Genomic DNA, 26,949 nt, shown 5'->3' with positions numbered 1-26,949 from the left:
TCTGCATAATCCCCATTCCATTGTTTGAGCATGCACAGTTGCAATGGTCTTAAATGAATTTGAGCAAAAGGAACCACGTCCATTGCCGCAACCATTAGTCCTATTACCTCCATGCACTGAGCTATGGAGGGTTGAGGAATGGATTGAAGAACTCAACAAGTGTTCAAAAGTTTTAATTTCCTGACCTCTGTCAGAAAGATTTTCATTTCTACCGAGTCTATTATTGTTCCCAGGAAGGGAACCCTTGTGAACGGGGACAGAGAACTTTTTTCTATGTTCACCTTCCACCCGTGAGACCTTAGAAAGGCTAGAACAATGTCCGTATGAGCCCTTGCTTTGTGAAAGGACGACGCCTGTATTAAAATGTCGTCTAGGTAAGGTGCTACTGCAATGCCCCTTGGCCTTAGCACCGCTAGAAGGGACCCTAGCACCTTTGTGAAAATTCTGGGAGCAGTGGCCAATCCGAAGGGAAGAGCCACGAACTGGTAATGCTTGTCCGAATGGTTTCCATTTTGAATGATGGAACTCTGAGGAATTTGTTTAGGATCTTTAAATCCAGAATTGGCCTGAAAGTTCCTTCCTTTTGGGGAACTACAAACAGATTTGAGTAAAATCCCAGTCCTTGTTCTGCTGTTGGAACTGGGTTTATCACTCCCATTTTTAAAAGGTCTTCTACGCAATGTAAGAATGCCTGTCTCTTTATCTGGTCTAAAGATAAGCGAGACATGTGGAACCTTCCCCTTGGAGGAAGGTCCTTGAATTCTAGAAGATACCCCTGAGAGACAATTGCCCAGGCCTGAGCAAAGAGAGAAAGTCTGCCCCCTACTAGATCCGGTCCTGGATTGGGGGGTACCCCTTCATGCTGTCTTGGTAGCAGCAGCAGGCTTTTTGGCCTGTTACCCTTGTTCCAGCCTTGCAATGGTTTCAATGCTGGTTTGGGCTGGGGTGCGTTACCCTCTTGCCTAGTGGCTGTAGAGGTAGAAGCCGGTCCGTTCCTGAAATTGCGAAAGGAACGAAAATTAGACTTATTTTTAGCTTTGAAAGGTCTATCCTGTGGAAGGGCATGGCCCTTTCCCCCAGTGATATCTGAAATAATTTCTTTCAACTCTGGCCCGAATAGGGTCTTACCCTTGAAAGGAATATTAAGCAATTTGTTTTGGACGACACATCCGCCAACCACGATTTTAGCCAAAGCGCTCTACGCGCCACTATTGCAAAACCAGAATTTTTCGCCGCTAATTTAGCTAACTGAAAAACGGCATCTGTAATGAAAGAATTAGCCAACTTCAGGGCGTGAATTCTATCCATGACTTCATCATAAGAAGTCTCCTTCTGGAGCGAGTTTTCTAATTCCTCAAACCAAAAAGCAGCTGCAGTGGTTACAGGAATAATGCAAGAAATTGGTTGAAGAAGAAAACCTTGTTGAACAAAAATTTTCTTAAGTAAACCTTCTAATTTTTTATCCATAGGATCTTTGAAAGCGCAACTGTCTTCTATTGGTATAGTTGTGCGCTTAGCTAGTGTTGAAACTGCCCCCTCTACCTTAGGGACCGTCTGCCACACGTCCCTTCTGGGGTCAACAATGGGGAACATTTTCTTAAATATAGGAGGGGAAACAAAAAGGTACACCTGGCTTCTCCCACTCCTTATTCACTATATCCGCCACCCTCTTAGGTTTTGGAAACGCATCAGTGTGTACTGGGACCTCTAAGAATTTATCCATTTTACACAATTTTTCTGGGACCACCAAAGGGTCACAATCATCAAGAGTAGCTAGGACCTCCTTAAGTAGAGCGCGGAGGTGTTCTAGCTTAAATTTAAATACTATGGTATCAGGCTCTGCCTGCTGAGAAACTTTTCCTGTGTCAGAAATTTCTCCCTCAGACAGGCCCTCCCTCACCGCCAAGTCAGATTGATGTGAGGGCACTACAGATAAATTATCCTCTGCGTCTGCTTGCTCATTTTCTGTATTTAAAACTGAGCAATCACGCTTCCTAGGAAAAGCTGGCAGTTTGGATAAAAATGCTGCAAGAGAATTATCCATTACTGCTGCTAACTGTTGCATAGTAATACTGTTGCATAGTAATAGCAATTGGCGCGCTAGATGTACTGGGCATCGCTTGCGCGGGCATAGCTGGTGTTGACACAGAAGGAGAGGATAGTGAGCTATCCTCACTACCTTCAGCTAAAGAATCATCTTGGGCTATATCTTTAAGCGTGATTGTACTGTCCTTAAGCTGTTGGACGCTATGGCACACTTCACACATAAATTTAATGGGGGAACCACCTTGGCCTTTAAACATACAGAACATAGGTTATCTGAATGGTCAGACATCTTCAATGCAATAAAAATTATTTTTGACAAAAACGTTACTGTGTCTTTAAATAATAAAAGTGCACACTTTATTACTAAAACATCAAAAAACCATCAAATAAACATCCGATTTTAATGAAATTTTCACCACAGTGTCTTAATGCTTTGAAAGGATTGCACACAAATTTTCAGACCAATTAACCCCTTAATGCCCAAACCGGAGCTAATAACAGCAATTAACCTGTTAAAAACACTACAGTACTATGCCACAGCTTCCACTGTGGCCTTTACCTTCCTTAGGGATTATTTTAGTAGGAAATAAGCCTCTCTGGAGTCTTATCTGATGCCTCTGGACTCCCCACGTGAAGCTGCATAAACTGCCTAAGCAAAACAACTGCACAATTGAGGCTTGAAAATGAGGCCTCCTCCCTCTTCATTTCCAGAGTGGAGGGGCCTTTCTGACTAGAATAGGTGTCCAAATAAGTGCCAGGCGCAAAATAAAACCACAAAAGTGTTTTAAAGTCTGAAAAAACACCTTATTTATAGTGAAAACATGCTAAAAAGCAATCGATTTAGCCCACAATAGTGTCAACCAGCATAGAGCCCTTAATATAAGCCATAATTGTATACAGAGTCTAAGAAAAATGGCTTACCTATCCCAGAAGGGATTGCTGACAGTCTTCTAGCATTACTAGGTCTTGTTAGAAAAATGACTGATCATACCTGAAGCAGTTAAGCCTGCAAACTGTTCCCCCCAACTGAAGTTCTCTGGTTTCAACAGTCCTGCGTGGGAACAGCAATGGATTTTAGTTACTGGTGCTAAAATCATATTCCTCTCGGCAGAAATCTTCATCACTTTCTGCTGCAGAGTAAATAGTACAAGCCGGCACTATTTTAAAATAACAAACTCTTGATAGAAGAATAAAAAACTACAACTAAACACCACATACTACTCTTTACCACCCCCGTGGAGATGCTACTAGTTAGAGCGGCAAAGAGAATGACTGGGGGGCGGAGCTATATAGACAGCTCTGCTGTGTGCTCTCTTTTCCACTTCCTGTAGGGATTGAGAATATCCCACAAGTAAGGATGAAGCCGTGGACCGGATACACAAATGTAGGAGAAAAACCATTTACCTGATACATTTATTTCTTTTTTTTTCTCTTTTTTTTAATTATTTTTATTGAGGAGGAAAAGATAACAGTACAGAATAAACATTTACATAAGTCCTCAGCCCGAGAGGGTAGATAATAGAGGTATACAGTACTGTTCATAGACCGAGCATTACCACAAACGTATACAGCATTCATGGAATCTTACTCTTCAACAATTAAATAAATCAAAAACTAAGAACCAGAAAAATAGCAAGTATTGAAGTCCTACCTATGTGGCTGGTAAAAACAATAAAACTATCCTCAAATTTTCAGATTAGCATGTAGGGCCATGTTTAAGCCCTTGTGTCTATAATTGTCCATATGTATGAAAGGGTTTCCAATATGTACCATATAGGTTCACACGTAAGCCTTTATATATCACCAATAGGGGAACGGGTAATATTAGGTTAGAGAAGCTTAATACCATATTAGATATAAAAGAATCTGGTGACAAGGGAGTATATAATAGAACAACTGTCTCTGGTTCCTCACTTGTAATAGGCAAAAGAAAAATCCTGCATGATGCATACTGAATATAAACTTATGGCGTCATATTAATCTAAAGTAGGAACCATACTAATTTTGCACACGTACTTTGCATAATCTCGATAACTAAGATAAAATATCTAAACCGTTCATTGAATTTTTCACATAACGTAAGAACTCTAGCTACCCAGAACGAGCAATATGAATACTTGCTTCTTAATAGTAAAACATGTCATTTTAAGGTTGAAGGGAGAGAATCTTTGGAATCTGTGTTCCTTTGTCTATTAAATAAACAAACATTTAGGGAGGGCGGAGACAGATTTAACGGAGCTATAGGTACAGAAGAGTACCACTATTAAACTAAGATGAAAGCCAGTGTGCTAGGATTTACTCTAATCTCTGGGGTTATATATGTACAGTATGTCTCTTAAGTTTTACTGAGAGACTATATATAAACATTTTAACTAAAAAAAATAATATGCCTAACCCAACTAGGAAAATATACTCTTGTAATGCTACAAAGGTAGACATAATTATCAACATACTACTAGTTTTTACCTTAACACAGATGGTCTAGGAGGCTATATTTCAATTTTGCATATAAAATACTTTAAAATAGAACTATAGACATATATGGTGTATTTGCTAGGCCACCTCGGCCGCAGGCAGCCCATCAGAACAAGTAAAAAATGAGGCTTGAAAATGAGGCCTCAACATTGGGGCACACACACATAAAGCTGCAGTATTTTTCACTTAAAATTGGCTAATATGTGCCTTGAGTGTATGTGTAAGGAAAATGCCTAGTATAAATTAAGGGCATAACTCTATACAGCTGGAATCCTAGCAAGCTTCCTTAGGGTGATATAGCTATGTATATGAAGAGGTATATGTATTATTACCTGTGAGTTATGTGGATTGTGCTATGATGCATAACTGGGATATATGGGGATCGGTAGGAAGCACATATTTGTAAAAGCATAAGATGTTGCAAGCAGCTGAACACATATATTCACCCAACTTAAAAGCAGCCTAACTTGAAATTGTAGCACAACAGTATACAGAAAAAATAGGATATGCAGCTTAACAGAACTGATGCTAAGATAGTCTCTCATCCAAATAAAAAGAAATTAGAGTTCTATAAGGGACTTTAGTGGTCTCTGTTTAACCGACACCAGTTACAACCTTAGAAAATAACATAATGACGCTCCAGTAATGAGAGGCTGATGTCTCCTTCATATGCGGCATTGACAGCTTACTGTGCCATGTGGGACACCGCATGTTGATCTTGGCTAGAGGGACACTGTTAGCAAAAGTCCCATCTTCAATCTTTGCTATACTTGACCAGCCTCCCGCCTCTATGGTCACTTTAATGCTGCACGGCTCCCTTTCATAAGTGTAGTAGTCCTCTATAATTCCAGGGGATTCCACACAGTCCAGCCGTACAGACTCCATACCATGGTGTTGACTGGGCTGCTCACGATCATCCAGTGGGCATATTTCAGGAGCAGTAACCATGCTTGCACTCACTTTATCTACCAGCAGGCTCCGATCGTCGGCACTGGCATCACATGGCTTCGGTAGAGAAATATACTGCAGCCGAGACCCAGTGCCATCTTGGGATGCCTGTCATCATTTAATTTGCTCAGACCATTGTGCAATAAGTGCGTATAAGTCCCCAAAGTGGTCTTCTATCAAGTCACACAGACTATCCTCGGATATTCTCTCCATCATTGTCTGTAGGGAAGGGCCTTTCCAGCAGAATTAGTGACCTCCTGTAGTAGCTGCTGCTGCCTTATTAGTCAAAATAAGCAGGAGCTCCGAAATAAAGTGTAAAGTAGATTCCTGGTTCCTGTGAGATTGCAATAGGTATCTACAGCTTGAGATCTAGGTGATGGATCAAAAATATACTGCAAATCTACCTTAAAAACTCACACAATCAGTATAAAATTCAGGAGCTCCTAAGATATGCTTCTAGTCGCTTCGGCAGTTGGCTCCGCCCCCCCATTTATTTCTTTTTTGACACAAGCCCACAGATCATCTTAATTACTAATGGAATAGTCACCTCCTGGTCAGCAGGAGGAGCAAAGAGCACCACAGCAAAATAGCTCCTCCCTTCCCTCCCACTCCAGTTATTCGACCAAAGTTAAGAAAGAAAGGAAAAACCAAGGTGCAGAGGTGTCTGAAGTTTACAATAACCAACAACCTGTCTTACAAGAACAGGGTGGGCCGTGGACTTGTGTCAAAAAATAAATACATTTATCAGGTAAGCATAAATTTTCATTTTTATGACACGATGAGTCCACGGATCATCTAAATTACTAATGGGGTTCAATACCCAAGCTAGAGTACACAGATGATACGGGAGGGACAAGACAGGGAACCTAAACGGAAGGCACCACTGCATGAAGAACCTTTCTCCCAAAAGCGGCCTCAGCCGTGGCAAAAGTGTCAAATTTGTAGAATTTTGAAAAAGTGTGAAGAGAAGACCAAGTTGCAGCCTTGCAAATCTGTTCCACAGAAGCTTCATTTTTGAATGCCCATGAGCAGGGTGGATTTGATTTAAATCAAACTGATTTAATTCACAATTTAAATCACTAGTCAGTAAGGCTTGATTTAAAGCAAAGTTTTCTACATAAAGACTAATTCTTGCTGGTATAACTTTAATATGCAAGTAGATGAAGATTTTTAGAATAACTTTTCATATTAGTTTTTTTTATCCCCAGTTTAATAGGTTAATCAATATAATTCATATTTGGACAACTTTTCTGTTGTACTTAGGAAGGAGAAAAATAATCATTACCTTAATAATAACAATTTAAATAGATTTATTCAACTGAAACAATAACATTACAGCATATGTTATTTGCTTAAACAAACATCCATGTTTGTTAACTAATTTGGCTAAACAAAATATATATATTTTAAGAAACTTAGACTGTCAGCCCAGCCTACACATGAAAAACTTAAATACTGTCCTCTGTAGCTCACTCGTCATCTTCAGCTTCTTCTTTGTTCATAATCTGGAAAAGAAAAACAAGCTTCCCTGCTTTATCGGATCCCAAACAATTTCTCAATTTAGAATGAATGAGTCCAAAGGAAGAGAATATTCTTTCAATGCCTGCAGAAGAAGCTACTGCTGTTAAAAGTGAAATCATTACTTGAACAGTCTCTAAATCCAAGTGCTTAAGTGACTTCCACCAGTTCACTGGTGTGACTTTCTTTAAAATATCTTCAGCAAACATATATTTCTTGAATGGTTCCCCCTTAGCTTTGAAATTTATTATAGTTGGCATTACAGATGGATAATTGCTGGATACCCATGTCATAGCCAACTCCTCTTCCTCAGCACTTACGTTTTGACCCTGATACTGGATATTGACAATATTTGCCAAAAAATGAGCTGGAGACAGTGCTTGTCCCAAATCCGATTTAAATTAAAAAAAAAAATCAGATTTAAATTAAAAAAAAAAATCAGATTTAAATTAAAAAAAAATTCAGATTTTTATCCACCCTGCCCATGAGGAAGCAACAGCCCTCGTGGAATGAGCCGTAACTCTCTCAGGAGGCTGCTGTCCAGCAGTCTCATAAGCAAAACGTATGATACTCTTCAGCCAAAAAGAAAGAAGTTGCCGTAGCTTTCTGTCCCTTACGTTTTCATGAGAAAAATCACAAACAAAGAAGACGACTGACGAAAGTCCTTAGTCGCCTGCAAGTAAAACTTTAAAGCACGGACCACGTCCAAATTGTGCAAAGTCGTTCTTTCTGAGAAGAAGGATTAGGACACAAAGAAGGAACAACAATCTCCTGATTAATGTTCCGATCAGAAACAACCGTAGGAAAGAATCCTAATTTAGTACGTAAAACTACCTTATCTGAATGGAAAATAAGATAAGGAGACTCATACTGTAATGCAGAGAGCTCACACACTCTCAGAGCAGAAGAAATAGCAACAAGAAATAAAACTTTCCAAGATAACAACTTAATATCTAAGGAATGCATGGGCTCAAACGGAGCCCCTTGAAGAACTTTGAGAACTAAATTAAGACTCCATGGAGGAGTAACTAGTTTGAATACAGGCCTGATCCTGACCAAGGCCTGACAAAATGATTGTACATCTGGGAACTTGTCGATAATCCCTTCTCCAAACCCTCTTGGAGAAAAGACAAAATTCTAGGAATCCTAACTCTACTGCAGGAGTAGCCCTTGGATTCGCACCAATTGAGATATTTATGCCAAATCTTATGGTAAATCTTTCTAGTTACAGGCTTACGAGCCTGAATCATGGTCTCTATGACCGAGTCAGAAAACCCCTGCTTGGATAAAATTAAGCGTTCAATCTCCAAGCAGTCAGCTTCAGAGAAATTAGATTTGAGTGAAGAAAGGGCCCCTGAATTAGAAGGTCCTTCCTCAACGGAAGTCTCCAAGGTGGCAGAGATGCCATCTTCACCAGATCTGCATATCAAATCCTGCGAGGCCAAGCCGTTGCAATGAGGATCACCAATACCCTGTTTGATTTGAGCAATAACCTGAGGAAGAAGATAAAACAGAGGAAATAGGTATGCTAGACTGAAGGTCCAAGGGACCACCAGAGCATCTATCAGCTCCGCCTGAGGGTCCCTGGACCTCGACCCGTATCTCAGGAGCTTGGCATTCTGTTCGGATGCCATGAAATCCAATTCCGGCTGACCCCACCAGAGAATCAGGTTTGAAAACACTTCCGGATGGAGTACCATTCCCCCGGATGAAAAGTCAGCCTTAGGAAATCTGCCTCCCAGTTGTCCACCCCTGGGATGTGGATTGCCGACGGACAGCAAGAGTGGACTTCCGCCCACTGGATTATTTTGGCTACTTCTGTCATCGCTAAGGAACTCCTCGTTCCTCCCTGATTGATGTAAGCCACTGAAGTTATATTGTCCAACTGGAACCTGATAAACCGGACCGAGGCCAACTGGGGCCAGGCCAGAAGAGCATTGAAGATTGCTCTCAGCTCCAGAATGTTTATAGGAAGAACAGACTCTGACTGAGTCCAAACTCCCTGAGCTTTTAGAGAGCCCCAGACTGCACCCCACCCTAGAAGGCTGGCGTCTGTTGTCACAATCACCCAAGATGGTCTGCGAAAGCAGGTTCCCTGGGAGAGGTGATTCAGAGACAACCACCATTGCAGAGAATCCCTTGTCCCTGATAGAATCGGCTACTGGAAACATCTTTTTAAAAATAGGAGATGGAGAAAAAGGAATACTTGGTCTCTCCCACTCCTTAGTAATAATCTCAGAAGCTCGGTCAGAGACCGGAAACACGTCTGTCGAGGAAGGAACCTTAAAATATTTGTGCAGCTTACTGGACTTCTTAGGAACAACCACTACTGTGGAGTCACTGTCGTCTAAAGTAGCTAAAACCTCCTTAAGTAATAGCCGGAGGTGCTCTAGCTTAAATCTAAAATATACAACCTCAGTATCAGCAAAAGGAATTACACTTTCAGAATCTGAAATTTCCCCTTCAGATGCTACCACGGCATCCTCCTTCTCAGGCTTCTGAGAGGAGACCTCCGAAACTGCAATGATTGCATCAGAAACCTCGCTTACTGAGTATCTGATCTTCCTCTTACGCTTTCCCTGCAACATTGGGAAAGCAGACAGTGCATCAGAAATTGTAGAAGACATGAGAGATGCGATGTCCCTTAAAGTAACTCCAGCCGGAGCTAGAGAGGAGGCGCAGGGCACTGCTTTGAGGGGGGTAAAACTTGGGATGCTTAAGGCGAGAACTGCGGCATATATTGTACTTCATCATTAGACTCCTGGACAACATCCACCTTAGAAGAAGTTGGCTCAAGACAGAAAGGTATTGGTGGTTCCACAATGGCATTAAAACACAAAGAGCAAGGAACATTTTGCAAAGTCCCTTGATCCATACTAGTTCACACTTAGCAAAAAAAACAAATAAAGATCTTGAAATTTACTAAAAAATATTAATCTCAAAAAATGTTACTGTCTCTTTAAAATCAAACGGTAACGTTTTTTACTGCGGTCTGTGTAAACTAACCAAAACACAAAAAAGATATTACAGATATCACCTCCACAGTCAGCTACACTGCTCAGGCGCCTACCTCACTGGCCAAAAGATGAATGACTTCCCTCTACGCAGCAGACGATCTGCTGTAGTGCAAGAAGGAACTTCGTCACAGTCCGGTCCTAGGAACGCATGTCTAGCACGGAACATGCGCTCCTAGACAGGTGTAGACAAATCCTACTCGATATGTCCCCCAGACTGAAGCGCATAGAAGTGGCGTGCAGACAGTGAGATCCGCCCATCGTGGGCGTAGACAAAATTAAATGCTTTCTCCCGGGGAAATTTATTTATGTTAACCCCTCAGAGAAAAAAAACACCGTAGCCATAAGTGAAGCGCTCTAACCAGCCCCAGTGCCTGCTAATAAATCTGTCTGCAGTCCTCTCCAGTCTAGGAGAGTTTATAATAAGCAATAAAGTGCCCCATTGTCTTGAGCCCTTTATATGTGTAAGGTAGATCCAAATGTGCTAACTTTCTTCTGAGTTGTCTCCTGCTCCAGAAAAATAAAAGTGCACTTACCTCATATTACTGCCTGACAGTAAAGCAGTTCACAGTTTTCAGAGGTCCTCTTCCTCACATTGACCTGTAAAGAAACTAAAGACTGGAGACATATCCCTCAGACTAGGAAATTAGGGCAGCATTAAATATGGGAGGCGCAGTGAGAATTATGTCCCACAAGTTCCCATTACTCTAAAGCCACCACTGCTCTACTGAAGAGACTGATATGGACTACGGCTACACCCTACGACAAAGCAGCACAATCTTGCACCACTTTAAAAATAATAAACTCTTGATAGAAGAACCTTTTCTAACACCTCACTTTACCACTTGCTATCACTAACGTAGGCAAAGAGAATGACTGGAGTGGGAGGGAAGGGAGGGGCTATTTAATAGCTTTGCTGTGGTGCTCTTTGCCGCCTCCTGCTGACCAGGAGGTGAATATCCCATTAGTAATTAAGATGATCCGTGGACTCATTGTGTCATAAAAAAGAAAGGGGTTTATGTTTGCCTTTTCAAATCATTACTTAAAAAACCTAGCTGGTCACTTATAATACAATTGTTCATTGCTGGGGGTTATAGGTGGAGAGACCCTCTATATTATAATACCTCATCACACTTTTGAGTTCTATTTTAAATCAATTTATGGAAGTTAACATAAGTTGGAATATTAGTGTACCATTATTAGGGTTGCTCCGCCTGCATTCAGTACCAATGTAAGTGTTACTTACTATTTCTAAATATCTCTCTGGCCCATCTAGACCCTCCTGACAGTGACCGTGATGTTGGGGTCTGTTTTGTTAAGAGCAGACAAATTGTCTTCGAGTAAAACCCCTGCCACAATAATAGATAAATGGCAGCCTGCTTACTCACAAAAGATCTATAAATTTCTTAATACAGGAGAGCTCCTACAAGCAATAATTAACCCCCTGGGTCTCCCTAATAAGACATCTATCTAGTGATATTTAGTTATACAAACTCAATATATAATATGTTGTAAGTAAACCCTTATGGTTAATTTGAGCCTACTCCCTAACATTATTGAGATTCCCCAAGTGATCGTTCATCTGTCGAAATAGTTTTTAAATTTCCCCATTGCTCCTTCTCTGGATTAGTATACAGTTAGCACGCTACACATTTAGTCTGCATAGCATCACAGCATGAGTCGCTATAGCTCTTAGATCTACTACTATCATCATTAGTGTCTCTGTTTAGATTTTTGTTCAGTATTATAGCCTTTATCATTGCTATTTATTTGTACTACGTTATCAAAAGCGGTGTTTGCCTGCTGAATATTAAGCTATGATTCTATGTTAATATTTATGTGTTACGCCACTAAGTCGTTTTCAATGCAAAATATATGGAATGTAAATGAGAACTATGTGGAAGACACTCGATTCATCACATTAAGTGCTCACTAATAAGTCTGACAAAAAGTTTTCCTATTTAGACTCACGCTCTGGCTCTAGCACAGTATATTATATATATATTTTATGTTGTATAGCCGATACATGTATAGCGGCATTGTGAACATCTAGTCAGTTTGTTTATAACTTGTATTGCTCATAAGTTACACTGATTTATGTTTGTCTTTTTGTGTGACCAGCACATATATGAACACTGCTACCTAGAGTTGCCACATAATCACTAAATACCATTGTAAGCTTGTTTCCCCATTTAAATATACAATTTAATATACCTAATATACCTTGGAGAGGTGTGGATTTCAGTCAACTGGATTTTGGCCCCGATGCGATTTTCTACACTTCTCACTCAGTTACCGCTTATAGTTGACTCTCACCTATTACAATTGACAGTAGCTCCTTTTATATCCTTACTGTACTAAATATAATTCTCATTATGTATACCTCTTATATTAACCTTACACAGCACCAATGAGAGACTCTCGTACCTGAGCCTAACACTTACTGAACAACCTCCAATAGACATATCATACTCACTAGGAGTTAATTCTCATGCTATTTGAAAGAAGTGTCAGGCTTCTACAATGCAAATGTCTATATTACATAGAGCTCTATGAGTTGATATCTGCATATCATCTAACGGAGTCACATTGAAAAGGCAATAATACTACTTCCTCCATATATGTATATTTATATGCCCATATCCCTTCTTATAAAGCAACCATTATATTCTCACTGCTAAAGTAGAAATTGTTGGCTCATGCTCACATATATTTTATATATACTACCAGATACTAATATACTTATTTGCTAATAAGCTACTGTATATAATTATAACACTGCTATATCATTACATTTTCTGGACACATTCCCCACCCCCCCTCCTAACTTTAAAGCAGCTCTCATCTGCTGATTTACCCTTATTCTTTATCAAACGGTCAAAGAGTGACCCCCACGTAGCTACCAATTGCCATACATTTACTTATCTATCTGGCCCACGAGAGGCCTATTCCGTAGTTACATCAATTCTATAATCCTTAAGAAAATCGAGGTTTCATTTGTGTGTGTTTTATTTTATTGCTGATATTTGTTTCTTTGCTGTTACTTAACATGTCTCAACTTATATACTCAGCTTGCAAATTATTATTCTTACACAGTTATTTCTGAAACAAGGTATTGTTTTATTGTATAATCACTGCAATCTCTTGGTCTGACAATGCCTTGTTTCTTTATTTTATTTGTCAATGTTTAAAAACCTCAATACAATTTTTTTTTTTTCAAAACAAAATTTTGCTCCTGCACAAGATTAGGATGAGAGATAACGAACCAATAAGGAGCAGGCATACCTACATATGGTCTGATCACTCACCATGTCTTCTTCTGGAGTAGAATTGGGGTGGTGGGGTATAGAGGGAGCCAGAAATGCAGAAGTATGAGAGGAAAAAGGAAGAAATAGGGACAGGGAGATTATTTATGTAAAATATAAAAAAGTGATGAAGCTCTATCTGGTTCTTAAGAAGACAAAAAAAGAAAACCTTCAGCAAAATAAAAAACATTGCTACGGAACACTTATTTTTTATTTTTTTTTACATATTGCATCAGTGTCTTAGCTGTTCAGCAAATCAAAATTTATTGAATTTCACAAGTGATTACAAAAATATAGTGCAACTTAAATTAATATCATGAAACAGCAACTAAATCCAAGGGATATTTTAGTGCAAATCAAATGATTTAATTGTAATTTTTGGACTGTTCATCGTGGAAAAGGGGAGCTGCTTAACTGAACACAGCTGGTGATTGGTGGGGACTCAGTGACTGCCATTGGTTCACAAACTGTTTCCTGTGAGCCAATCCGTGAGTAGAACAAAAATAACATGCTGTAACTAATTAGAGGATGCCATTTTTTCCCCTGATCACTACTGAAATATTTGGGTGGGGGGGTTGTAGACATAAGTTTTTAAAGTTTTTATTTACCAAACCCCAGCAGATTCCTTTGCAGATTCTATGAACCAGAAGTTATATAAGCTTCAAGATAAAACGTATCTTACTGAAGATACGGAAGGTTTGTCATGGACATATATAACAACACAAACTATACAATTACCTATACATGAACTTGTCCATGGCGCTGGCTAAGTGTTTTGGTGAATATTCATCACAAACGTAGAAGTTGAAATCATTCTCGGGCACAAGGTCCACATCATGCAAGATCAGACAGTCCCAATCATCCAGTTTTAGTGCTTCTCTTACGCCAATGTTAAGGAGCTTAGCCCGATTAAATGTGCTATTTCCTGCCTGAAATGATCAATGGACACTGTAATTAGACATATTTTTAATGCATATAAACCAGCAAAATTGTCACATTATCTGAATATATCTAAGGATAGTACCAAAGAAATACAAAGAAATCCACACAAAAAACACACGGTTACACTGTAGATAACAAAAAAGAATTTATACAATTCAGGCATAGAAAAAATAAATCATAAAATACAGAATGTATAGCAAGTAAATATATAAAAAATATATAAAAAAAACAAAATGTATGCTTACCTGATAAATGTATTTATTTCTTGATACAGTGAGTCCACGGTTCATCTAATTACTATTAGGAATATCACTCCTGGCCAGCAGGAGGAGGCAAAAAGCACCAAAGCAAAGCTGTTAAATATCACCTCCCTTCCCTCCTACCCCAGTCATTCGACCGAAGTAAAAGGAAGCAACAAGGTGCAGAGGTATCTGAGGTTTATAATACGACAAAAACCTGTCTTAAAAAACAGGGCGGGCCGTGGACTCACCGTGTCAATAAATAAATAAATTTATCAGGTAAGCATAAATTTTGTTTTCTTTCTAATGAAACAGTGAGTCCACGAATCATCTAATTACTATTGGGAATCAATACCCAAGCTAGAGGACACAGATGATAAGGGAGGGACAAGACAGGGAACCTAAACGGAAGGCACCACTGCTTGAAGAACCTTTCTCACAAAGAAAGCCGCAGCCGAGGCAAAAGTATCAAATTTATAGAACTTGGAAAAAGTGTGTAGAGAGGACCAAGTTGCAGCCTTGCAAATCTGTTCCACAGAAGCTTCATTTTTGAATGCCCAGGAAGAGGAAACAGCCCTCGTACAATGAGCCGTGACTCTCTCAGGAGGCTGCTGTCCAGCAGTTTCATAGGTCAAGCGAATTATACTCTTCAGCCACAAAGAAAGAGAAGTAGCCGTAGCTTTCTGACCCTTGCGTTTCCCAGAGAAAACAACAAACAGAGCCGGAGACTGACGAAAATCCTTAGTCGCCTGTAAATAATGTTTCAACGCACGCACCACATCTAGGTCATGCAGCAGACGCTCCTAATGAGAAGACGGGTTAGGACACAAAGAAGGAACAACAATCTCTTGATTAATGTTCCTATCCGAAACCACCTTAGGAAGAAACCCTAACAGTACGCAGGACTACCTTATCAGAATAAAAAATAAGATAAGGGGAATCACACTGCAACGCCGAGAGTTCTGAGACTGCGGGCAGAAGAAATTACAACAAGAAACAAAACTTTCCAAGATAATAACTTAATATCTAAGGAATGCATAGGCTCAAACAAAGCCTGTTGAAGAACTTTAAGAACAAGGTTAAGACTCCAGGGAGGAGTAACAGGTTTGAACACAGGCCTGACAAAAAGATTGCAAGTTTGGTAAATCCGCCAGACGTTTATGAAACAAAATAGACAAGGCAAATATTTGACCCTTCAAGGTACTCGCAGAAAAACCCTTCTCCAGACAATCCTGGAGAAAGGACAAAATTCTAGGAAACCAAACTCTACTCCAAGAGTAACCTCTGGATTCACACCAATGCAGATATTTACGCCATATCTTATGGTAAATCTTTCTTGTCACAGGCTTACAAGCCTGAATCATGGCCTCAATGACCGACTCAGAAAAACTACGCTTAGATAAAATTAAGCATTCAATCTCCAAGCAGTCAGCTTCAGAGTAACTAGGTTTGGGTGAAGGAAGGGCCCTTGCAGTAGAAGGTCCTTCCTCAATGGAAACCTCCAAGGTGGAAGAGATGACATCTCCACTAGGTCTGCATACCAGATCCTGCGAGGCCACGCCAGTGCGATCAGGATCACAGACACCCTCTCCTGTTTGATTCGAGCAATGACCCGAGGAACGAGAGCGAACAGAGGAAATAGGTATGCTAGACCGAAATTCCAAGGGACTGCCAGAGCATCTATCAGTACAGCCTGAGGATCCCTTGACCTTGACCCGTACCTCAGGAGCTTGGCATTCTGACGAGATGCCATGAGATCCAGTTCCGGCTGTCCCTACTTGAAAATCAAGCTGGAAGACACTTCTGGATTGAGTTCTCACTCCCCCGGGTGAAAGGTCTGTCTGCTTAGAAAATCTGCTTCTCAATTGTCCACTCCTGGAATGTGGATCGCAGATAGACAGCAGTTGTGGATCTCCGCCCACTGAATAATCTTGGCTACCTCTATCATGGCCAAGGAACTCAGAGTTCCTCCCTGATGGTTGATGTAAGCCACTGAAGTTATGGTGTCCGACTGGAACCTGATAAACTGGGCTAAAGATAACTAACGCCAGGCCAGAAGAGCATTGAAGATTGCCCTCAGCTCTAGAATGTTTATGGGGAGAACAGACTACTCCCGAGTCTATGTCTCCTGAGCCTTTAGAGAGCCCCAAACTGCTCCCCACACATCAGGCTGGCGTTCGTTGTCACAATCACCCAGGTGGGTCTGCAGAAGCAGGTTCCCTGGTAGAGGTGTTCCTGAGACAACCACCAAAGAAGAGAATCTCTTGTCATCTGACCCAGATGTAATTGCGGAGACAGATCCGCATAATCCCCGTTCCATTGTCTTAGCATGCATAACTGCAGAGGTCTGAGGTGGAAATGGGCAAACAGAATGATTTCCATGGCAGCTACCATCAGACCGATTGAGCAACTGACGGCCGAGGAGAGGACTGAAGCGCCCGACAAGAAACTAAGATCTTTGATTTTCTGACCTCTGTCAGAAATATTTTTATCGGTAGGGAATCTATTATGGTTCCCAAGAATAATACCCTTGTAACTGGAATTAAGGAACTCTTTCCCAGATTCACCTTCCATCCGTGAGAGAGCGCAGGAAGGCTAACAAGATCGCTTGTTGAAAGGATGGCGCCTGAACCAAAATGTCATCCAGATAAGGTGCCACTGCAAAACCCCGCAACCGGAGCACCACCAACAGGGATCCCAGGACCTTTGAAAAAATTCTGGGAGCTGTGGCAAGGCCGAATGGAAGAGCCACAAACTGAAAGTGTTTGTCTAGAAATGTGAACCTCAGAAACTTGTGATGATCCCTGTGTATGGGAACATGCAGGTACGCATCCTTTAAATCTACTGATGTCATGAATTGACCCTCTTGAAACAAGGGAAGAATGGAAGGAATAGTTTCCATCTTGAAGGACGGTACTCTGAGGAACTTTAGACTTTTGAGGTCTAGAATTGGTCTGAAAGTTCCTTCTTTTTTGGGAACCACAAACAGATTTGAGTAAAAACCCAGATCCTGTTCCTGCATTCGAACAGGAACTATCACTCCCAGGTCGGAAAGGTCTCGAACACAGTGTAAGAACGCCTCTCTTTTTATCTGGTCTACAGATAATCTTGAGATCAGAAACCTGCCCCTGGGAGGAAAGGTCTTGAACTCTAGTTTGTATCCCTGGGACACAATGTCCACCGCCCAGGGATCCTGAACATCCCAAACCCACGCCTGAGCGAAGGAAAGTCTGCCCCCCACAAGATCCTGTCCCGGATGGGGGGTAGAACCTTCATGCTGACTTTGAGTCAGTAGCGGGCTTCTTAGATTGCTTTCCATGACTGGTTGGACCTCCAGGAAGGCTTGGACTGTTCCTGATTTGTAGAGGGCGAGGAAGGCTTACCCTTGAAGTTTCGAAAGAAATGAAAGTTACTCTGACGTCCCTTCTGCTTATTCCTCTTATCCTGAGGGAGAAAATTACCCTTTCCTCCCGTAATGTCGGAAATAATTTCAGCCAATCCCGGCCCAAACAAGGTCTTACCCTGGTAAAGCTTAGACTTTGACGACACATCCGCAGACTAGGATTTAGACCATAAGGCTCTGCGGGCCAGTACGGCAAACCCAGAAATTTTTACCTCCAGCTTGATAACCTGTAGGGAAGCATCCGTAATAAAGGAATTGGCCAACTTAAGGGCCTTGATCCTATCCTGGATCTCTTCAAGGGGAGTGTCTGTCTGAATAGAATCAGACAATGCATCAAACCAGTACCAATACACACCGCAGGTTACCATTGTAAACCCTGGTGTACATACATCTTTTTGAGCAAACCCTCCAACTTCTTATCCATAGGCTCTTTATAGGAACAACTATCCTCTATGGGAATAGTGGTTCTCTTAGCTAAAGTGGAAATTGCCCCTTCCACCTTGGGGACCGTCTGCCAAGACTCCTTGATAGAGTCAGCAATAGGAAACATATTCTTAAAAATAGGGGATGGAGAAAAAGGGATACCCGGTCTCTCCCATTCCCTAGCAATAATCTCTGTGGCCCGATCTGGTACCGGGAAAACCTCCACCATGGAAGGTACATCAAAATACTTATTAAGTTTACTAGACTTTTTAGGATTGACTACGACAGTAGTGTCGGAGTCATCCAAGGTAGCCAAAACCTCCTTAAGTAATAAACAGAGGTGCTCCAGCTTAAATCTAAATGATACCACTTCAGCATCAGTAGAAGTAGTTACACTGTCTGAGTCTGAGATTCACCCTCAGATTCCACCGAAGTACCTTCCTCCTCAGATTTCTGGGAAGGAACATTCTGGACAGCCACGACTGAGTCAGATACCTTACTCCCTAAATCCTTAGATTTCCTCTTGCGCTTTCCCTGCAGCATGGGAAAGGCAGTTACCACAGAAGACATAAGGGTAGCGATGTCGTGCAATGAAACTTGAACCGGAGCTTGTGAGTAAGCGCAGGGCACAGCATGTGTGGACAACAAATTTTGGGACATTTGAGGAGAAAGTTGCGGCATATCTTGAACATTTGCAGGAGACCCCTGAACAGCATCCTCTTTACAATGCTGGCTCAGATTCAAACAGCCTATTCCTGTAATTCAATGTTCTCTCAATACATGAGGAATAGAAAGGGATTGGTGGTTCCACATTAGCATCAAAACATAAAAGTACATGTAACATTCTGCAGGGCCTCTTGGTCCATCTTTACCCAAGAATTAACCAAATCAAAAATAAAATGCTTTTATTTGACGTTTAACTTTTTTTTTTACAAAAAAACGGTACTGTCCCTTTAAATTTCAAACGATAATCTTTTTTTATGTGTGACACAAAAAAAAAGTCTTCTAACAACCCAGACAGCCTCTACACCTCAGCCAGCCCTGATGAGGTGCCTACCTGTCCTGATAACTGCCAAACTCCTGTTAGTAGAAGAATCCGGACTCAGAGTTGCTCCACTCTGCAACTAAGAGAAGCACATCCGACACACCGGAACTGAGTAGGGATGAAAGGAATCGCACAAATTATTTGGCGCTTCGAAAAACAGACCCGCCCATCGTGGGTGTTACAACCAGAACCTCCTGGCCGACATTAATTATGAAAATAAAGTCGCTGGGAGAGTAAAACCACCATAAGATGAGCAATAAAAATGTACTAAGTCTATAGTTCCTTCCTCATGTCCCCAGTGCCTGCACAAACTGCCTGTCATGTCCTATTACCATGTCCTATTACCAACAATAGGATAAATGAGTCCCAACAGATAAACTGTTAAGTGCCAATATTTTTCTGCATGTCTCCTAGAAAAATAAACTTAGCATGTACCTCTATTAAATCTGCCTGGCAGCAGGGCAGCTCACTAGGTTTGAGAGGTATCCTCCCTCACATGGACCTGTGGAAGAAAAACAAAGACTGAGTAATCTTACTCAGGCTTTTAATGTTAGGGCAGCATTAAATACATGGGAGGCACTGTGAGGATTGTACCCCACAAGTTCCCATTGCTTGAAAGCCAGCACTGCTCTACTGAAGAGACTGACATGGGCTACGGCTACACCCCAGGACAAAGCAGAACAAACTTGTACTGCTGAAAAATAACAAAATCTTGCTTGAAGAATCTTCTTCCAAACACCTAAACTTTACCACCTCCTTGCTCTTAACGTAGGCAAAGAGAATGACTGGGGTTAGAGGGAAGGGAGGTGATATTTAACAGCTTTGCTGTGGTGCTCTTTGCCTCCTCCTGCTGGCCAGGAGTGATATTCCCAATAGTAATTAGATGATCTGTGGACTCATCGTGTCATTAGAAAGAAACAAAATTTATGCTTACCTGATAAATTTATTTCCGAATATGGTGAGTCCACGACGTCCTCAATTACTGTTGGGAAAATCACTCCTGGCCAGCAGGAGGAGGCAGAGAGCCCCACAGCCAAGCGGTTAAGTATCACTCCCCTTCTCACAAACCCCAGTCATTCGACCCCAAGGGAAATGGAGAAAAGGAGTAACACAAAGGTGCAGAGGTGCCTGAGTTTTATATAAACTTAACTGTCTTAAATAAAGGGTGGGGGTCTTGGACTCACCATAACCGGAAATACATTTATCAGGTAATCATAAACTATGTTTTTTTTCCTAAAATATGGTGAGTCCACGACGTCCTCAATTACTGTTGGGAACCAATACCCAAGCTAGAGAACACAAAAGACCAAGGAGGGAGAACAAGACAGACCTAAACAGAAGGCACCACCGCTTGAAGAACCTTTCTCCCAAAAGAAGCCTCAGCCAAAGGCAAAAGTATCAAACTTGTAAAATTTGGAAAATGAATGTAGAGAGGACCAAGTTGCAGCCTTGCAATTTTGTTTCACAGAAGCCTCATTTTTGAAGGCCCAAGAAGAGGAGACAGCGCTCGTGGAATGAGCAGTAATTCTCTCAGGAGGTTGCTGACCAGCAGTCTCATAAGCCAAACAAATTATACTTCTTAACCAGAGAGAAAGAGAAGTAGCAGTAGCTTTCTGACCTTTACATTTTCCAGAGAAACAAACAAACAGGGCAGAGGACTGGCAAAAATCCTTAGTCGCCTGTAGGTAGAACTTAAGAGGATGCACAACGTCCAAGTTGTACAACAAACGTTCCTTATGAGAAGAAGGATTATAACATAAAGAAGGAACAACAATTTCCTAATTAATATTTCTATCTGAAACCACTTTAGGAAGAAAACCCAACTTAGTATGAAGAACCGCCTTATCAGCATGAAAGATTCCAAAACTCTCTGGGCAGAAGAGATAGCAACAAGAAACAAAACATTCCAAGATAAAAACTCATTATCTATGGAATTCAATGGCTCAAACAGAGCCTGCTGCAAAACTTTAAGAACAAGGTTAAGGCTCCAAGGAGGAGCAACAGACTTAAACACAGGCCTTATTCTGACCAGGGTCTGACAAAAAGATTGAACATCTGGCACATCCGCCAGACGTTTATGTAACAAAATAGATAAAGCAGAAATCTGACAACTTCAGAGTACTGACTGACAATCCTTTCTCCAGACCCTCCTGGAGAAAAGACAAGATACTAGGAATCCTGACCTTACTCCACGAGTAGCCCTTGGATTCAAACCAATAAAGGTATTTACGCCATACCTTATGGTAAATCTTTCTAGTAACAGGCTTCCAAGCCTGAATCAAGGTCTCAATGACCGACTCAGAAAAACCATGCTTAGACAGACGTAAGTGTTCAATCTCCAAGCAGTCAGCTTTAGAGAAACGAGATTTGGATGAAGGACCCTGAGTTAAGAGGTCCTTACTCAGAGGCAACCTCCAAGGTGGAAGAGGTGACATCTTCATTAGGTCTGCATACCAGATCCTGTGAGGCCACGCAGGAGCTATTAGAATTACAGATGCTCTCTCCTGTTTGATTCGAGCAATGACTCGTGGAAGGAGAGCAAATGGAGGAAACGGGTATGCCAGACTAAAATCCCAAGGAACCGTCAGGGCATCTATCAGGGTGGCCTGCGGATCATTTGACCTTGAACTGTACCTTGGAAGCTAGGTGTTCTGCTGAGACGCCATAAAATCCAACTCCGGCACCTCTCATTTGAGGGTTAACCTGGTGAACACCTCCAGATGGAGTGCCCATTCCCCGGGATGAAATGTCTGTCCACTCCTGGAATGTGGATTGCAGAACGACAACAATTGTGAGCTTCCGCCCACTGAACAATCCAAGCCACCTCCTTCATGGCTAAGGAACTCCGTGTTCCTCCCTGGTGATTGATTTAAACCACTGAGTTGATATTGTCCTTGAACCTGATAAACAGGGTAAGGACAACTGAGGCCAAGCCATCAGAGCATTGTAAATCGCTCTCAACTCCAAGAGCGATTCCATAGTCCTTGCGCCTTTAATGAGTAACAGACTGCTCCCCAGCACAGTAGACTGGCATCAGTGGTCACAATCACCCAGGAAGGTCTCCGGAAGCACATGCCCTGAGACAGATGCTCCTGAGAAAGCCACCACGGGAGAGAGTCTCTTGATGACTGATCTAGATCTATCTTCTGAGAGAGATCCGAATGGTCTCCGTTCCATTGCCTGAGCATACATAATTGCAGAGCTCTCAAATGGAACCAAGCAAAGGGAATAATGTAGATGGAAGCAACCATCAGACCAATTACCTCCATACATTGAGCTACTGAAACCCGAACAGTAGACTGCAGAGAGAGGCAAGCAGAAAAAACTTTGATAGTTTGATTTCCGTCAGAAACATTTTCATAGCTAGGGAATCTATTATACCTTACCTTTGCAGCTGGAACAAGGGAACTCTTTTCCAGATTCACTTTACATCCGTGGGAACATAGAAAAGACAACAAGATCTCTATATGCAATTTTTCTTGCTGAAAAGATGGCGTCTGAACCAATGTCGTCCAGGTATGGCGCTGAAGCAATTCCCCGGGACCTGATGACTGCCAAGAGAGCCCCCAGAACCTTTGAGGAAATTCTGAGAGCTGTGGCAAGAACAAACGGAAGAGCCACAAACAAAGTGTTTGTCTAGAAATGTGAATCTCAGGAAATGGTGATGATCCCGGTGAATGGGAACATTAAGGTACGCATCTTTCAGGTCTATATAGTGGTCATAAACTGACCCTCTAGAACTAAGTAAAGAATGGAACAAATAGTTTCCATCTTGAAGGATGGTACTCTGAGAAACTTATTTAAACACTTCAGGTCTAGAATAGGTCGGAAAGTTCCCTCTTTTTGGGGAACTATGAACAGATTGGAATAGAAACCTAGACCCTGTACCTGTACAGGAACTAGAACTATCACCCCCAGGGAGAAAAGGTTGTGAACACATTTCAAGAACGCCTCTCTTTTTATCTGGTCTGCAGATAATCTTGATAGGTGAAACTTGGCCGTGGGAGGAAAAGTCTTGAATTTTAATTTGTAATCCTGGGATACTATGTCCAGAGCCCAAGGATCTGGGACATCTTGTATCCAAGCTGGAGAGAAATAAGACAGTGTGCCCCCCACATGATCCGATCCCGGATAGGGGGAAAACCCTCCATGCTGATTTGGATTACTTCCCCTTGTTCCAAGGATGATTGGGTGTCCAAGAAGACTTGGACTGCTTCTGCTTGGAAGAAGAAGGGGAAGACTTTCCTCTGAAGTTACGAAAGGAACGAAAGTTACTCTGACATCCTTTAAGTCTATTCTTCTTATCTTGAGGTAGAAAAGACCATTTTCCACCCGTAATGTCAAAAACTATTTCTGCCAAACAAGGTCTTACCCTTGTAAGGAATTGCCAGAAGCTTGACCTTAGAGGAAACATCAGCTGACCAAGATTTCAGCCACAAAGCCCTGCAGGCTAGCACAGCAAAACCAGAAGACTTGGCTACCAGTCTAATAACCTGCATGATAGCATCAGAAATAAAGGAATTGAGCCTTAATCCTATCTTGGATCTCATCCAAGGGAGGCTTTACCTGAAGAGAATCAGACAGGGCATCAAACCAGTGGGATGCCGCACTACTCACAGTGGCAATACACACAGCTGGTTGCCATAGGAGACCTTGATGAACATATATTCTCTTCAAATAAGCCTCCAGCTTTGTCCATTGGGTCCTTAAAGGAACAGCTAACCTCAATAGGAATAGTAGTTCTCTTAGCCAGAGTAGAAATTGCCCCTTCTACTTTAGGTACAGTGTGCCATGGCTCTTTAACGCAGTCAGCGACAGGAAACATATTCTTAAAAATAGGAGACGGAGAAAAAAGGTATCCCTGGCTTCTCCTATTCCTGTGTAAAAATCTCCGTAGCACGGTCAGGAACCAGAAACACCTTAGAAGAGGAAGGAACATCAAAACTATTGAGTTTTACACGAAGGTGTTCAAGCTTAAGAGGCGTATTTATTAAAGGTCTGTCGGACCTGATCCGACAGTGTGGATCATGTCCGACAGACCTCGCTAAATGCGGAGAGCAATACGCTCTCCGTATTCAGCATTGCACCAGCAGCTCGTGAGTTGTTGGTGCAACGCTGACCCCTGCAGATTCACAGACAATTGGCCGACAGCAGGGGAGTCTCAATCAACCCGATCATACTCGATTGGGTTGAATTGTGGTGATCTCTGTCCGCCTGCTCAGAGCAGGTGGACAGGGTTATGGAGCAACGGTCTTCAGACCGCTGCTTCATAACTGCTGTTTCTGGCGTGCCTGCATGCTCGCCAGAAACACGGGCCCTCAAGCTCCATTCGGAGCTTAATAAATGGGCCTCTAAATCTGAAGGTTACAACTTCAGCATCAGAAGGCGGCATGTCCGAATCTGAGATTTCACCCTCAGAGGCTACTGACATATCTTCCTCATCAGATTTATGAGGGAGGGCAACCTTACTAACTGAATCTCTAATTTTCCTCTTGCATTTTCCTTTTAACATAGGAAAGGCAGCTAATGCCGCAGATACCGCTTAAGATACCTGGGCAGCAATTTCTGCATGCAAATAAACTCCTCCAGGAGATTGAGAGGAACCGCAGGGCACTGCATGTGATGCCATTGAGGCTTGGGATGGCACAGGAGAAAGCTGAGGCAATGCCTGAACAGCATCATCCTGAGAGACGTTGGGCTCAGCATATTTTTTTTTTTCTTTACTCTGCAAAGTTTTCTTAACAAATGAGGAACAAAATTGCATAGGGGCAGCAATTTGGAGTTCCAAAGACAAAAAGGCACTGATTCATGAGAGTAGACTCCTGTTCCATGTCAGACATGGCCTCAGATACAAAGTTAGTAAAAAAAAAAAGAACAAGCTATGTGATAATGTTACTTTAAGAAACAAAATATGTAACATAAAAAATAAAAAGGTGTAAAAAATTTTATTATACAAAAAAATAACCCTAAGCTAAAGTATTGGTTCAGCAACAAGACAAATAGATATAGACAAATGAAGACTGTTATAATTAGGTCAAATGCATTGTAGACAAATGAAGAGCGAAGATACGCTCAAATAAAGACTCCGCGCCTCCAAACCTCAGCCGTAACTGAGGTGCCTACCTTTCACCCGCTCCTGTAACAAACGGAATGTGGCCGTAATGAAGCAATTCGTATTGAACGAAACCGCTGCTGCTTAGCCAACACCGCTCCCAATACAGAGAAGAGCGTCATGTTATTGGCATAATGGCGTGCGTCACAGAAAGCGGGAAAAAAGCTACAAGCTGCCTTTCCAGATACACTGAGAAGTCCAGCCTACTGAAGACTTCCCCCAGCGATATCACTTTGCAGCTAAAAATGCTGGTTGGATCGCAAACATATAGCCATCTCCGACAGAAAAACACATCAAATTTGTCAGCCTCAAGATAAAATAAAGGAATTCTCCTTAATGTCGGTATATAACCGATCAAAAACTAACACTCTTGTACTGTGTAAAAAATTACAAGCCCCAGAAAAATACAGAGTCTCAATAAAGTTAACCCCTTACTCTACCAAGGGAGATAACCCAGTCTCATAACACATGTCTTAAGTGCCTGCTCCCTTCCCTGATTCTATCCCATTCTAAGGATTATGTGTCCCAATAAAAATGTGCAGGGTTCTTTATCAAAGGATCTTCCTCTCCTTTAAGTGCACAGTCTCCCCACCTAGAAGACAATGGCACTTGCCTGCTAATCCGCTGTCCGGCAGGAAGACAGCTCCCAGGCATGACAGGACACATCTTCCTCAGAGGCCTGTGGAAAAAGAAAGAAGAGTAAACCTACTTTGGCTTTCTATACTAGGGCAGCAAATTGTTAGGAAAACAGTAAGCAGTAAGTACCACCTTACAAGTTCCTAACTGCTATAAAGCCACCACTACCCTACTGAAGGGATTAACGTGGACTACGGCTAGACCTAAAGAACTTGCTGGTAGTGAAAGAAATCCAATTTTCTTCAGACACCAAAACTTCACCTCCTCCATTGACAGAGGCAAAGAGAATGACTGGGGTTTGTGGGAAGGGGAGTGATACTTAACAGCTTGGCTATGGTGCTCTTTTCTCCTCCTGCTGGCCAGGAGTGATATCCCCAACAGTAATTGAAGATGTCGTGGACTCACCATATTTTAGGAAAGAAAACAAAATTTATGCTTACCTGATAAATTTCTTTCTCTTGTGGTGTATCCAGTCCACGGGTTCATCCATTACTTGTGGGATATTCTCCTTCCCAACAGGAAGCTGCAAGAGGACACCTACAGCAGAGCTGTCTATATAGCTCCTCCCCTAACTGCCACCCCCAATCATTCGACCGAAGACAAGCAAGAAAAAGGAGAAACTATAGGGTGCAGTGGTGACTGTAGTTTAAAAAAAAAAACAACTGCCTTAAAGTGACAGGGCGGCCGTGGACTGGATACACCACAAGAGAAAGAAATTTATCAGGTAAGCATAAATTTTGTTTTCTCTTGTAAGGTGTATCCAGTCCACGGGTTCATCCATTGGGGGATACCAATACCAAAGCTTTAGGACACGGATGAAGGGAGGGACAAGGCAGGCGCTTA

General features: G+C 41.8%; 1 protein-coding gene across 1 annotated transcript in view; it reads right to left on the bottom strand.

Annotated features, from left to right (window-relative positions):
- The window catches only part of LOC128652871 (beta-1,4-galactosyltransferase 3), a 290,331-nt gene that overhangs the window by 133,397 nt on the left and 129,985 nt on the right, over positions 1-26,949 (bottom strand). Inside the window, exon 4 of the mRNA XM_053705848.1 lies at positions 14,045-14,235. Within this exon, the coding sequence (XP_053561823.1) occupies positions 14,045-14,235 (191 nt within the window). The remainder of the gene's footprint in view (positions 1-14,044; positions 14,236-26,949) is intronic.

Source organism: Bombina bombina, chromosome 3 (assembly GCF_027579735.1).
Source record: "Bombina bombina isolate aBomBom1 chromosome 3, aBomBom1.pri, whole genome shotgun sequence".
Taxonomy (NCBI): Eukaryota; Metazoa; Chordata; class Amphibia; order Anura; family Bombinatoridae; genus Bombina; species Bombina bombina.
This window is presented reverse-complemented; position numbering and strand designations above follow the sequence as displayed.